This window comes from Pinus tabuliformis, chromosome 2_2, assembly GCF_031772625.1.
Source record: "Pinus tabuliformis cultivar Carrire ecotype Pingquan chromosome 2_2, CPIR1, whole genome shotgun sequence".
NCBI lineage: Eukaryota > Viridiplantae > Streptophyta > Pinopsida > Pinales > Pinaceae > Pinus > Pinus tabuliformis.
In genome coordinates this window covers 969,265,731-969,282,258 of record NC_142300.1, presented here as the reverse complement: position 1 = coordinate 969,282,258, position 16,528 = coordinate 969,265,731, and the positions used below count along the sequence as shown (strand labels likewise).

General features: G+C 40.6%; 1 protein-coding gene across 1 annotated transcript in view; it reads right to left on the bottom strand.

The window, feature by feature from the left end:
- Positions 1 to 16,528, bottom strand: part of LOC149196459 (delta(14)-sterol reductase-like) — a 280,806-nt gene that overhangs the window by 68,009 nt on the left and 196,269 nt on the right. The window contains exons 7-8 of the mRNA XM_089405570.1: positions 3,222 to 3,345; positions 3,024 to 3,070 (exon numbers count right to left, since the gene is read on the bottom strand). Coding sequence (XP_089261696.1) covers positions 3,024 to 3,070; positions 3,222 to 3,345 — 171 coding nt within the window. The remainder of the gene's footprint in view (positions 1 to 3,023; positions 3,071 to 3,221; positions 3,346 to 16,528) is intronic.

Below are 16,528 nucleotides of genomic sequence, written 5' to 3'. Positions count from 1 at the left end.
GCAGAGAGGTGTTGGAGCTCTTATTCTTTCATCCACAGTGTTAAAAGGAACAGGTTGAATTTAGACCGGGCAGAGAGCTTGGTTTATGTTCATTACAACTTGCGATTGTTGTCCCATTACTGTGAAGATGCAAAGTCTAATAAAGACTTGTTGACTTGGGACAAGAATCCAGAGGAGCCCAATTTGGAGGATGGAGTGTTGCGACTAGAGCAATTAGAGGATTCTCTTATCCAGGTATGTCCATTGTGGTATGAATTTTCCAATTTTCCCTTATAAAGCATTTCTCTAATTCATGTTTTTAATTTTTTTGTTAACTAGTGTTTTTTTTTTGCATGAATTTTTTGAGCGATTCTAGGATGATGACACGGGTGTTGATATGCCACCACCCCCACCCCCATCTGGTCCCTTGGTTTCTAGGTTCCATGGTTCAACACCAACGGCAGGGGGTTCTTCTTCATCAGTTCCAGTGCCACGACTTACACAGGGACCATCTTCTTCATTGCCACCACGTGGAGGCCCGCCATCACGTTCTATTCGTGGTGGAAGGAGGAGAGATTAGTAGATATATTCACAATCTACTTCTTTTTGTCATAGATTACTCATTAGACTTGTAGACTTGTGAATTTGAATTTTGAACCTTTTTGGCTTGGCGGTGACCAAGTGACATATTTTGTAAACATTATTATTTGAATTTTGGACATGACAAATGTTGACAGTTGCTCACTTGCTAGATAAATCATAATATGCTCTATGTTTTATGTTTTATAATATGCTTAAATGTTTTATGTTTTATAATATGCTTAAAAATTTGATGTATGTTTGTAATAGCTAGAATATAGATGATTGTTGTACATACTAGTAACTACAATGGAATCATGGATGCCATATCTATCTTGATTTATGCAAAAATATGCATGTTTTCATGTCTTCTACAATTAATTTGGTATTTGGGATGTTTGGTTTGAGTATAAATGCAAAAAAATATAAAAAAATATATATATATAGCAGACGCTTCCGCGGACGCTTCGCTTCCTAGATTTTTGGAAAATGACGCTTCCGCGCTCCGCGCTTCCGCTTCGCTCCCGCTTCGTGCAACATTGCTTGAGACAAATTGTTTTCTGCTACTAAATTCTTCTTAATTTGGTACAATAAAATGTGTTTGCTTAGGTGCAGGTGCAAAAAAGCTTTCTGTTGTCTGAAGTTAAAAGAACGTTGTCTAAAAGACCTTGTAACTAAAATTACCTAATGTATCCGAAAAAGCTTTTAGTGAGTTGTGCGTTTGAATGATTTTGCTTGTTTTCATTCAGCTAACTTACAGGTTATTCGAGATGGGATGTGCCTAGAAGGTCCGGCAATCATTCAGCCTCTGTATTAAATCTGATGGCAATCGATTGTAATTTGTCATCAGTTTATAGACAATGTTTTCTATTATTCAAAGTCTAAATGCTACATATACAAGCATTTGAGGCTGGAGGCGGTGTCAAAAAAATGTTCAGGGTTCATATACAGAGAAAGGTAAAGAGATTATTAACTTGGCATCTGGCATGGTATCTCTGCGATTTTGTTAGCATCGATCACAGCGTTATATATGGCATCATAATTTCTATGCATTGGCGTGTAAGGTAACGAGTCAACGACCATGCAATGTCTAAAATAACAGTTGAACGTAATGATAAATTGAAAATCAGTTTCGAACTTTCGATATCCTGTAGGAAACCCTGTTGATTGAATGCGATATAAACCACGTGATTTTGAATAAACCGTGCCTTACCTCAAGTTCTGGATGTTGGGTGGACTGTGGACTTGGGCGGTCCGCTCCTCGCTGCAACAAAGCAATGATGCAATCCTTTGCGGCTTTGCCAAATACACTGAAGTCTGACTGAATCCTTTGCCGTCAACTGGGAGAGACACGCCCCTTTTAAGTTTTAACCTAGCAGCAGATCCGAAAACGAATCCGCAAACCAGGACTCGACAGGAAAATCGTGACACGCTTTCGAATTTAGAACATGCCCCTGGACACGACGTGCCACAAGAGGACACGACGAGTCCTGCCATCATGACACGTGTCAGGCCAGAATCGTGTCCGATTCGTCCGATTCGCGATTCGTCCAGGGTTTTGGACGAATCTGGTTTCATAGGTTTTACATTAAAAGAAATTCGCTGTCAACTGTTAACGCAGGTGGCAGATGCCTACTTAGACTTCAGTTAGAGTTTATCACCTTATCCCCTCACTGGAGGAACCTCGAACAGGGAGACACGATTTGGAGGCAGAGCAAGATTCTATATAAGGTGGGGAAGGCAGTTTAGGAAAGGAGTTCATTTTTTTTGAAAGAGAGAATTATGTGAAACAATAAGAGAATTTGGGAAGAGTGGGAATTTCCAACAGAATTACAAAGATTGAGCTTGAGTTTTCTGGAATTTTGGGCACGGGGGCCAGAAGATTTGTCATCTGGATCTGGGGACCGTACAGGTAGACCCCAGATAGGCTGGGAGGTAAAGGGTGGTTTGGTAACTACAGCAGCGGGAACAACCACAGTCTAAAACACCTTCAACTGATTCCAAGTATTCTTCTGCAAATTTAAATTTTAAATTTTGATTCCTGTCTGGTTGAAATTTGTAGTCAGGGTTCTACACAAAGAATATAATGCTTCAAGTAAAACTAAATATTATGCCAAATTCTGATAATAGACCAAGATCTCAATAGTTTGAGGAATACTAGCAGATAGCACAAGAAATGGTTAGTGTCCTTTAAAGCATATAATAGCAATGATAACTTCATCACTGTCAAGAAAAGTCTCAAAATCCTTATTTCAAGCTATAACCAAAAAGAGCTCTAAATAAGTTAACATATTAACTGGGTAACAAATGGCATAAGAAAAATAGTTATGTACTACGATAGTAAATCAGGTAAAGACAACTGGCTGTAATCATGTCCTGAATTGTTGAATGCTTGCAAGTATGCAACAGAAATGGATAAGAACTATTTGTGATATTTAGCAGTAACAGAAAGGCAATGTACTTACGTGGATGTCATATACTCTTCATACCAGAAGTAATCCATCACATATAACTGTAAGGGAAATCAGTAAGTCAAATGGACGAAGCAAGTAATTTTCACACTGCCAGCCATACATGCACTAACATAGCTAATTGCCCATCAAAGTGATGAAAAATACACAAAGATGATCAATAAGGTTGCAGCCTAATATAAGGGTATATACCAAACAAAATATCTGATAAAGGATCATTGAAAGGTTTAACGAATCCTTCAGTTGGAAGGCCTTTGCTGCAACTGATAGATTTATGACGACCCAACCAATCATCCCAGAACGAATGAGAAGGAATCTGCATGAAAACAATAAACAGGTCTGAGAACGCACATCAAAGCACAGTATACAATAGCAATAGGCTATTCTCTGGCACAATTGGATAGTAAAGAACAATAAACACTCACATTTGGTAAAAGGAAATTAGAATGCATCAAAGTCATAAGTGATGAAAAATATCGTCCATGTAGAAAATAAGTGCAAACACAAATTCAAACATCTGTAAGAGAATCGTGATTATAATGAAAGGTACAATAAAATATCTGCGTTGCATAAATATTTTACAGAGCTCTTAAAACAAAAAGTTCATGATTAGTAACATGCACACAAAATCGCAACTTAAGGTTGACACAACATATTATTATAATGTTAATACCATGTAATATTATTTGGGTTTGCACACTTATTATGATAAAGTCACGATGTAATGTTGAGTACTGATGTATACAGAAAAATATTTACATCCGCCGCAAAAAAGGGAAACAGAAGGGTATATGCAACACAATTTATATCCTACTCTTTGATGCAACTAAAACAGCTATAAAATCAGAATAAGAGGCATGATATAACAATTTGGCATCATTAATCAGTCATGCTCCTTTAGTGAGCAGTTGCATACATACCTCATCTCTGCATAACTGACAAAAACGCAGCCAAAGAATTGACTGCGTGTTCAAATACATATTTGCAGTAGAATTTCCAAAGAACAAACAAGGTGGAAACAATCAAACAGTGCCAAATACCAGCAAGGGAATTCCAAATCATAGATGTGGAATCTCCTAACAAAACTTCCCTCCAATGCAAATAACCCTGAAGAATGCCTGCCAACTGAGGTTGAACCTGTTCCCAACAAGACCTCAAAAAAGCACATTCCCACAAATATGCTTCAACATTCCTACCTTCGGATAAGAGGAGTAAAGGCCATTAGAAAGGCCACTCTTGGCCAAATGAGATTTGGAAGAGAAACCATCATAGATAACAAACCAAGAAAACACATGAAGCTTATAGCAAACCCTTATAGACCAAACACCGTGCAACCCTCAAATCTATCAGCTCACAGCATCTAATGCAACCCACCAACAATAAGAACTAGACCTAGCACATGCCTCTAATGCAGAATAGAATAAAGTCTGTGTTAATCGTATTGAGTAAAAGGACATCAGAAACTCCACTCCAAATTCCACCAAAAGGGGCCTATAATATCAATATTCATCTTGTAAAGATCATCCTGAGGAATGAACCCAAAGAACTCTGTCAAAATGGACCAATAGATAAGATAAGACAAGATAACATAATTGTATTAGTGTCTAATAAGTAGCCACTAAAGTAGGTCAATGGGGATATTAGGTACTGTCACCTCAAAATCTAGCAGCCTAGTGCAAAGTGTTGATTTTATTGTAGCTTTGGTCAGTATTCAAATCGGCCCAAAGAAAGAAATTTATATTTTGAATTTTCGCCTCCAAAAATACAAGTTGGCTCCATATTGTTCAAATTGGCTAGCCCCAAAGGACACACCTATTTGGGCTCATTAGATTACTATATAACGACAATTTGTCTGTTAGCCCCTATACTACTAGTGTAACCCCTTATTGTTATTAGTATAACCCACTTATTATATTGATGTACCCATGTAGTGCCCATATTGTTACTATTATGCCACATAGAAGCCCACCATTGTTACTGTTGTGCCCTACAATATTATTGTTATGTAGGCTTTGATTGTATTGGGACCACTTATACTCCTATATATAGAAAGGAGGTATTTTCATTTGTATCATCCAAGAATTGTTCATTTATGTAATGTAAAGGAGGTTGCCCCCTCGAAGAGGCTGAATTCTAAGGCGTTGATCTTTCTTTTCTCTCTTTTCTTGAGCTGGTATCATAACATTTGGTATCAGAGCTTTGGATTCTAGGGTTTCGCTGCTCCAAACAGGTCATCGTGGAATTTTCGCTATAACTTTTTTTCTGTGATGTTTCAGAAGTCGCAAGAAAAACCCATTTGAGAAGAATTGGCGCTGAACCTTGGGTCCGAATTTCAGAGCTTTTCGCGCAATATTTTCGGAGATATGATCTGCGGAAGTTGGTCTTTTTGCAGACTCCTGAATTACACTCAAAACAGGTGACCTGGGGAAAATCGTCATAACTTTATTTCTGAGCATCGGATTGAAATTTCGTAAGAAGGTACAGAAAGAGGACGGACTGTAGTTTCGGTTTATATATTTTTCAGAGTCAAAGGTTGAAACAGTGACACGTGGCACTTCATACAAGTTCGCTCTACTGAACTAGTCTATAATCAGGTCACTGCGGGAGATTGTGCATAACTTTTTCTTTGAGAATCCAATTCGGATCAGACTTGTGGCATTGGAAAGAGGACACAGAGGGCTATTACTGGTCACAAGTTCAGAACTTAAAGATCCGAAAGTACAGAGTTACAGTCGTTTCAAGGTAGAGCTCCTAAAATCAATAAAAAGCAAGATGAGGAAGTTTGATGGCAAGGATCCGGTAAATTGGATACTTCAGATGGAGCAATATTTTGATATACATGGTGTACAACTGTTACAAAAGGTATGTATTGCATCTTCATATTTAGAACCAGATCAATCTTTATGGTACAAAGGACTTTGTTCTCGTAAAAAACTTGTTACGTGGTCAATTTTCACGGAGGAAATGATAGCACATTATGAGGATATAAAGAGCAACACCTTCTTTAGAGCAACACCACAACAATTGGAAAGAGTAAAAGGGATTTGTGACATAATGGAAAGCAAAATTATGGAAACCAGGAAGCATACCCCTCACAACTATAAAGATGGAAGTGTTGTTTCTCCCAGCCTTCCACAACCTACAAGGGTTACACCCTAAGTTGCACAAAACGGGGAAACGGAAACGAGTTTCCGAAACGGGAAGCGAAACGAAACGCGACCTCCCCAAATTTTGGAAACGGGGAAACGTGAATATATATAATAATATATATATATATATATATATATTAGGAATTTAAGAAATATGTGCAATCATAAAGCATATATGATACATTCTAATTTATTACATTATGATAAAATTGTCAATTGTCAATGCATAGACTATAAGTATCTAAATTTACATCACATTTACTCATGAATAATCACATAATGAAAATAGAAATATCCAAAATCAGCCACGAGAAATTTCTAATTTTTTGTCTTGTGGTTGATTGGGAGTCTCCTCCTACATAGTCGAATGACCTTAGTGCTCTTGATTAAATACAAGTTTCATACCCTAGTACCCTACATTCTCTTGATTATTGGGAGTCTCCCCTGCATAGAGGGCTTTGTTCTCTCGATTAAATACAAGTTCCATACCCTAGTACATGATAAAATCCAATGGAAACATTGAAATCCCTCCAATCCTGAAATCCTGAAAAACAGATAAGTCTGCTGGATTTTGAGTAAGATCTAAAATTCTACTTTCTCCATATGAAATCCAATGACGACGAAACCACTCTCAAACATCCTGAGTCATTTCATGGTAATGTTAAAAATTTAAGTAAAAGGATGAAAATGAAAAATAAAGGAGAATATCACTTTTACTTTAAGAATTTAACATTACCATGAACTGCATATCAACACTAGGGCAAACAAATGTAAGAGATCTACATTAGAAAAAAAAAATTAAAAAACAAATGTTTTTTTGGGGGAAACGTGGCCCGTACGGCCTGGAAACGCGTTTCCGGCCGTACGGCCACGTTTCCGTTTCGGGAAACGTGGCCGTACGGCCGGAAACGCGTTTCCAGGCCGTACGGTACGGGGAAACGCGTTTCGTTTCGTTTCCCCTGGAGAAACGCCCCCTAGGGCCACGTTTCCTGCAACTTAGGTTACACCACAACAATTGGAAGAAAGAGAAAAAGGGCTTTGTTACAATTGTGATAGCAAATGCACTAAAGGTCATCGGTGTGCTGAGAAGAAATTATTTTACATAGAATATGAAGAGGAGGAAGAAAAGGATCAAGAAACATCAAAAGAAGAGGATATACGTCAGGACACCACCACAAAGAAAAAAGAAATGAATCAGACCATATCTTGTAAAGCATTGGCAAGAATTACCACTCCTCAAACTCTCAAGATAGAAGGACATATCAAGAAGAAAAAGGTGCAAGAAGTGAAAGATCACATCGAGAAAGAAGAAATGAATCCAACCATATCTTGTAATTCAATGGATGAAATTACCACTCCTCAAACTATCAAGATAGAAGGACACATCAAGAAGAAAAATGTTCAAGAAGTGAAAGATCACATCGAGCATCAAGAAATGAATCCGACCATATCTTGTAAAGGACTGGAAGAAATTACCACTCCTCAAAAGATAGAAGGACATATCAAGAAGAAAAAGGTTCAAGTAGAGAAAGATCATATCGAACATAAACAACAGGTTCTCCAACTTTTAAAGGATAACGCCACTTCGGTGCAAAATCAAATGAAACAACAGGTAGATCAACATCATAGTGAAAAATGTTTTGATGTGAGTGATTGGGTATTTTTACTGCTACATCTCAAGCAAGCTATTTATGAGAAGCAAATGTTGGCAATACTACATGCACTTAAAAAATGGCGACCTTACCGAATGGGAAGACGCTTCAAGGATGAGGATGTGGAAGCATTGTTTTGTGCTATTTATATTATCCAACCAAATTGGATAAGCGAAGCAACAGATGAATGGAAGAAGAACGAAGAAGTATGGCCACTTATTAAAAAGTTGCAAAAGATCCCAATTCAAGCAATATTGCCAGAAATTGAAGAGGAAGGAAAAATCATATTGGAACCTGGAGCAGTCACAGAAAAAAGAACCCGACAGCTACGAAATCGATCAATTTCAGAGTATCTCATCAAGTGGAAGAACTTACCCGCTGAATATTCCACATGGGAGGACAAGAATTTTATATAGAAGCATCAAGAACTACTCAAGCGTTGAGGACAACGCTTTTTGAAGGAGAGGGGCATGTTAGGCCCCTATACTACTAGTGTAACCCCTTATTGTTATTAGTATAACCCACTTATTATATTGATGTACCCATGTAGTGCCCATATTGTTACTATTATGCCACATAGAAGCCCACCATTGTTACTGTTGTGCCCTACAATATTATTGTTATGTAGGCTTTGATTGTATTGGGACCACTTATACTCCTATATATAGAAAGGAGGTATTTTCATTTGTATCATCCAAGAATTGTTCATTTATGTAATGTAAAGGAGGTTGCCCCCTCGAAGAGGCTGAATTCTAAGGCGTTGATCTTTCTTTTCTCTCTTTTCTTGAGCTGGTATCATAACATTGTCCTCCTCCTCTTGGCACAAATTCGGATCACTCATTTCTCATCTTCGGTTCACATGTGAGAGTCTAGAAGGATAGTTTCCGAGGCAGACCGAAGTGATTTGAGGCAGAACAAAGTTTCTCTAAGGCAGACCAAAATTCTCTGAGGAAAATGCAGGATGTCGAATTTATCACAGTTTGACCAGGTTTCACCGGGGTTTCGTTACTGGTCAGTTTGACTTTATTGGATTGGAAAGTTCAGATTGTATCTCTTGTTAAATTGGACTACTTCACCAAGAAAAGGTTGTTGGGTTTTTCCCTGCTTAGGGTTTTCCCAAGATAAATTTTGTCTCATGTTTGGCTGTCTCTTCATGATTCTACTGTCATTATTGTGTTTACTGTCAAAGATAAATAATGAAGAAATCATTGGAAGTAATTATCAGTCTAGGAAATCATGAAAAATCAATACAAAGTTTCACTAGGCAACTTAGGTTTTATGGCAACAAAGAGATCAGCCACCATCGGAATCTCCAAATCACTACTGTAGCAACTAATTATATTTCTCCTACTGAATCAAGTTATTTACAGTATTATATGGTAAACATCGAAATAAATACAACTGCAGCCTTCACAGCTTAAATAATATGTGGAAACAAGAACTGAGCAAGAAAGAAATAGCACACACAAGTGACACTGTTGTTTCTAGACAAATCTCCTCGAAAAAACCCAATGTGGGAAAACCAATGCAGCAGCTGAGGGTTCGTATTATTATGCAGTTATTTTTTAGTACAATTCTTCGGATGCCCAAACTAGCAATCCTATACAGAGATCTAACTGGACAAAAAGATAGTGAGATGATCTCATCGTGTCACTGGGAAATCCGGCACTGATTTGTGCTGGAGATAAGCCTCTGCGTTGTCTCTACGCACTCTCAGCGCAGTACTGCATCACAACCACTCAGTTATTGTGTCATTGTTGTTGGGACTACACTGCACCTCCTCTCGATCCTCTGCTCACTAGAAACTTCGGCCCTCTGGCCTCCCGGTCTCACACCCCGGCTCCAGCACTAGATCCCGACTATTCCCCAGAAAAAATACGGACTCCCATTGAAGCTTTGCACTGCCATAGTGTAGCCCTACGTTGCCTTTGTGTGGCCAAGCGCTACCTCTCTGGAATACTCTTTGCTCTCTCTGCCTTGCACCCTCTGAATCAGGAAAACTTCCTCCAGAAAATTATCCCTGCACCTCACTGCAAGAAATCTCCTCGATCACCTTCTCCGGCAACTCCTACGTTGCTCTCTTGAGAAAATCGTTCTCTAATCTCTCACCTGATGTGTTTTCCAAATGCCCATCAAGCCTCTTCTGATAATCATCTCGTTGATCAATCAACGACCCATATTAAATTCTAATCAATGGCTCAGATCATTTTGACTTGATCCTCGTCTTCTTCTAGAAGTTTCACCCCCAGTTTAATTAATACCCTTTAATTATTTTAATTTCCTAAGTTTAGACTTAGGCGTCCATTAAAAATAATTAATTATTTTAATAAAACTGTCTCCGGGTGGAATTTTGCAAAATGATTTCTGGGTATTCTGGAATACATGTGTCCTAGCCTCCCTGCAAATTTTGAGGCTTAGAGCACATCCGATGCTACCAGAAATCAACACTCCCTCTTAGCGAGGAATGTGATCTAGTAATGCATGCTGAAGCATCACCCTGACTTTGTAACATCTTCCTATGCGTCGCTAATGTTTGACATCACTGCCCACCAACTACTGCACAAATGCTCCATCCGTGTTGTTGCTGACTCTACATGTTGCTCTCAACTGCATCTGCACTACAACTCTGCTCCAACTATTGTTGTTGCCTTCTGCAGCAACTGAACAGAAAAACATCCAAAATACTAAACCAAATGTGTTCAGTATGATCCATCAGTCGTCCGAGTTTTGACTGTTGCTAGCCTCTGCATTGTCAATGAAGTCTCTACGTTGTTGCTGACTCTGCTCTGTGCCAACTTCACAGCTACCAACACTAGCTCTTCGTTGCTCAATATCTGACTGCTACTAGCCACTACATCTATCACTCTGGCACCTGACTGCACCACCTGACACTGGTCCATCCTACTATTGCTGACTATGGGCTCCTCCCATAGCAAGGTCTTGATCCAAGAGGTGGACTCCTCAAGGATCCCACCCATTTGTGGTTCTTTCGAACTACAGTACTAGATCACCCCACCTCTCCCCTGGAGGTATCTGGGAAATCATGGCAAACTCCTCGATCTTTGCGGTAGCAGTGTGCGAATCATGCTTCCCGTCTTTGTCCTTCTTCTTGAGAGGACACTGTGTAGTGTAGTGACCAAATTCACCACACCGAAAACATTTGATCTCTGAGATGTCATTCTTCCGCCTCCACTGCTCCTACTGCCCCTTTGATGCAAGGGTTGTATTCTCCCCCTCCTCCTGGGCTTCGCCCCACTGCTTCTGCTGCCATCAAATTTGCACTTGACTAAGTCTCGCCTCATCTCTACTTGTTGAAGAGCAGCCCACATCCCTTCCCAATCCGGCAATTTCTCTTTGCCCAAGATACTTTGGACAAATACTTGCCATTCTTCTGAGACTGAATTCAGGACCAACCTTGGCATCTCTGTAGGCTGAGGTGATGACCCTACAGCTGCCCACTGATCTCGGACTTCCTGCACCTTCAATAGGAACGGATCAATGTGTTCCCCCTTCTGCATCCTCGCAAATCTCATTTTCTCCTCCAAGTACATCTTCTGCTGCTCGGAAGATCCTTGATACAATGTAGCCAAGGCATCCCACATCTCTTTAGCCATCCCTTTTCCAGCAATGTGACATACAACGTGATCCCTCACTCTGTCGAGGATCAACCGCTTGGCCTTCGCCATCTCAGCCTTGTACTTCTTGAGCAGATTTGCATCGATATGATCAGCTACCACACTGTCGACAAAGGCTTTGTGATTATGCTCATCCAGAAGGCAGAAGATCCTAGCCTTCCAGATCACATAGTTGGATGCTCCATCCAACTGATCTTGATCTCTCAACCCATTAGCTACCATCTTTGCCAATAAAATGTCGAACTGCCTCCTCTCCTTTGCGCTGTTGTTAGGCTGGCCTACGCACTCCCTGCTGGAGTTAGTAGGTCTACTCCTCTCTACTACTGCTCAACTGATCCAGGTGGATGTTGGTGGCCACCCGCCTATCCCACTTGGACCCCCACAACTGTTTCTTTCAGTTTTTCAGTTTCTTTATTTGTAGCACTATTTACTATTTTTGGTAGTTTTTCCGGTCTTGAACTTCCGAAGCCATTTTGAGGCCCTAAACGATGTTTTTGGGAAAAATGAGACCTCGGATACAACTTTCTAGTGAGGTATTGTGCGTGTCAAACGAAGATCATATGCCAAAGTTACGACCCCGAGTAGTTGATTTTACACAAATGGGACCCATAGTTTGGGGCTTCATCTCCTAGGGTTAGGTTTTTGGATGTTTAGGGCTTTCCATTGTTTCTCAACAATAAATAGGCCTTCGAGCCTCATTGTAACACAGTTCAAAGGCATATAGCCACCACATCTCTCCTCAGAGATAAGCTACCATCGTCTGAGCTAGTCTTAGTTCCATTCTGTTTGTAAGCATATTTCAGTATTTTACATTAATGAAATGAAGTATTATTTCTGCTACATCTCTGTATTTATGTTCATTTCTGTACTTTATTGCGTTCCTGTTTAAGTTGGATCAGTGGTATCATAGGGGTCTACTCTTTCTCTGTTTTTCTTTGCATGTCCCCAACGAGGTCAAGATATGAGTTAGGGCTCAATCTGGTGGAACCTTTACAAGATCAGCCTCGCAAATCTTGACGACCTCCCATGGCGGATGAAAAGAAAGACAAAGGGGCAGGAGATCTTATCAAAATCTTGCTCAAAGAAGCCCTCGAGCGATAAAGGAATGTGATGATGGACAACTTTGCCCAAATCCCTCAGCGGCTACCCAGGGGTGACGCATCTAATAGCTACTCTAGAAATGCCACACCCTTTAAGGTACAAGTTAACTTTGAAATCTCCATATTCAAGGGTCAGATAGATGCAGATGTCGTAGATAAATGGTTAAATCTGCTAGAAGGGTATTTTTTTGTTCATGATTTTTCTAGCCGAGAAAAGATTACTTTCGCTCTTCTCAAAGCAGCCCCCCACGTCAAGGACTGGTGGGAAACCTACTGCGAGCAGAAGGATGAAAGTACGAACTCACTATTTTCAGCCGCTCCCACTTGGAATTCATTCCGGGACGCCATCAAGGAGCAGTACTACCCTATCGGGAGCTATGAGGACAAATACATAAAGTGGACCACGCTGCGACAGGGAAGGGACCAAGATGTGCCGGAGTTTACCAACATTTTTCATACCCTTCGCACAAAGTCGGGTATCAAAGATTCTGAGCAGCATTTGGTATTCAAACACCACAGCTAACTACACAGGTACATCCAGGACGAGATGGAGTTCTTGGACATCTCATCACTCGGCACGACGTACCGATATGCTGTCAAGATCGAGCAGAAGTTTAAATAGAAGAAGCGAGACTTTGGATCCGCGAATCTGAAGCAAGGGAAAGGCTTCCCCAAACCGCAAAACCAGGGACAAAGCCAAGACAATGTGACCCAAGACAACTCGTGAAAGACGCAAGAAAAGAACAACACCACGAAGTCGAAGAAAGACACAGGAAAGTGGTGTGAATTCCATAAGAGCCCCACTCATAACACAAGTGAGTGTCAGACCAAGCAGTCGCTGGTGGCCAAGTTGAAAGCTTCGGAAGTAGATGCATGTTCCAACCTTGAGTCAGAACTTGACAAGAAGAATGACAAAGGGAAGCAAATCATTGATGCAAAGACCACCGCCACTGTTGCCACCGCCAAGATCCAGAGGAATGAACCCGAAGATCCAGAGGAGGGGGAGCATCTTTTCCACTCACATTGAAGGGTTAGCCACTACAATTCATTGTCAACAGTGGCAGCCAAAAGAACCTCATTTCAGCAGAGGTCGTGAAGCATCTAGGCCTACTAACCATACCACACCCACAAACGTATAGCATCGGGTGGCTTCACCAAGGATGAGATCTCTGAGTCCACCAGCAATATCGCCTTCCCTACAGCATCAAGCTCTTCACAGATGAGGTATTGTGTGATGTTGTGCCTCTTGACGTTTGTGATGTATTATTAAGACAACCATACTTATGGAAGCGACATGTTGTGTATGAGTCAAGGCCTCGCACTGTTATTATTTCTTTGGGTAATACATTATACAGGATATCAGAGGTAGCCCCACCTACCACCACTTCATTGATCTCTGATAAGAAAGGCAGTGAGATCATCTCAGACTAGGAAACTTATATTCTTTCTGGTTTGCTCTCAAAGTAAGAGGAAGATCGTAGCCACATCCATGGCCACCAGGAAGGGTTCCTCCACGCATCAAAAGCAAGTGGATACGGTCATGAAAGAATACAGGAACATCTTCTCCTCACCCACAGGGGTACCGTTGCACTGTCAAGGGTCAAGAATTCCTTCGATCTGACTCACGGAGCACCTCTACCCAACGGGCCGATATATCGCCGCTCCATTCTGGAAAATGCCAAGTACAAGCAGTGACATGATCAACATCAGGTACCACACAAGTTTCAGGTGGGCAGCAAAATCTGGTTGCATCTGCAGAAAGAACGACTTACAAGAGCCCATCGGAAGCTCAGACCACTCCGATATGGTCCTTACACCATTACCAAGGTTGTGGGAAACAATGCTTTCGAGCATAGTATCCCCCCATTCCTTGGCTTGCACTAAGTGTTCAATGTGGACCGCAGAAGTTTCCCCATCTCATGGAAGCACTCAACGCAATGGGGATCATTGCTTCCTAAGGGGGCAGTGTTAATTTTTGGGTATGTTCTATGCTAGAGCAATTTATTTAAATTTTCACAGTTAGCAATCACATCAACATTACGATAAACTGCAGATAGAACATAAATATAAAACGCAGAAGACAAGCCAAGACAAGAGGACACAAGATGTGGCGCGAGCCAAGGACAAACCCCACAATGTGTGGGGAAACCCTTTGATGAAATCTTCTTTTATCTTCAAAGTTTAGCAGAGAAAGAGAGAGAGAGAGATAATACATTTACAACAAAAGTCAACACTTTGACTTATCTAGATCTAGCATAGATCATTTCTTATAACGATGAGATCAGTTGAAGACATTCTGCTTCAACTGATACCTATCATCGTGCTGTATCTGGTCCTCTAGTTGCACCACTGCATACTGCACCATGCTGCTATCCATGTCCATGATATTATCCATCATAATGTTGTTCAAAATAATGAGCATCATCATCATGCTGCTGCCCCTGCTAATGTACCCTTGCACATGATCTCATAGTGTTGCTCACCATGCTGCTGCCTCTGCCTTCTCGTTGCTTCATCATGCTGCAACAATTTGCCTCTGTTGATATCAGCCTTAGCTGCTGCTCATGCATCATGCTGCTTATACTACTGCCCATTATGCAGCTCATCATGTTGCTCATAATACTGCCCATTATGCAGCTCATCATGCTGCTCATAATCTCATACATCATGTTGTTGAGACTGTGTCCTTTCACTAGTCTGCCAAGGATCTCTTGACCATCATCGAAACTTATTTCGATATTAGAGTTATGCCAGGACTTTTAACATAATCTTGGTTGAGCCGAGAGAATAGATCTACCACAGTTGTTCATTGTATTTGGGCTGCTGCAGGGATGCTTCAATCAAGATCACCATCAAACCAAGACTGAGATTGTATGATGCTAATGTTGTTCCTTTGTAGAGACATCTTTTATGCCATGGCTGTCCATTCACCCACGATTCTTTCAATTCCATCTACACGAGACAAAGGTTGACTGCACCTAATAATCATTCAAGGTGCACTCGATGCCTTTAGACCCCAAGGTGCCCTAATACAAATACGAATCCATTTCTTTTACATATGCTTCCAGAGAGAAGATGTAAGGTCTGATCCTTCCTGGCGAATCCCTGTACCTGTACTTTACGAAATATTCATAAGAACATGAGATCTGATCCTCCCTTTGTGTGAGGTCTGTCCCTTATGTATAGCGTACACGTGCACCTAACATTCATGCGGAATTTCAGAGAGGAATGTGAAGTTCTTATATTCTTTCACTGTGTATACATGACTCCTTTTACTGCGGATTGGTTTGTGCATCAATTTGAACAACGCATAATTATTTCCATGATCTACGTGTAAATATCTCCATGAACAGCGTGCTAATTTCTCCATGACCAGCGTGTTAATATCTTCTTTGGACAGCGTATTAATACTTCTAAGGTCAGCGTGTTAATATCATCATGAACAGCGTATTAATACTTCTATGATCAGCATGTTAATATCTGCATGAACAGCGTATTAATACTTCTAAGGTCAGCGTGTTAATATCAGCATGAACAGCATATTAATACTTCTATGGTCAGCGTGTTAATATCTGCATGAACAACGTGCAGGTTGTTTCTGGACAACGTTCCCTTGACTGCGTTAATTACTTCATTGACTGCGTTGAAAACCAATGTATAATATCCACAGCGTATCCATTATGATCAACGTAACCGTGAACAGATCATGACTGTGTTGGATGAGTCTTCATTGACTACATTGAATATCTCCCATGACTGTGTATAAGGTCTTCCATTCCAGCGTATGAGATATCTCCATTTGACAATGTGTAGGTGTCTCTGTTTGCTGCATAGATCGACCTGCGGCTAGGGCATCACCATAAGGCCAGCGTATCTTTTGGTTCTCTCCTTCCAAAAACCCAGACGTGGAGAGGAGATCACCTCAAGGATACATGTGTGAAATGACTTCAAGTCCTCACCTAT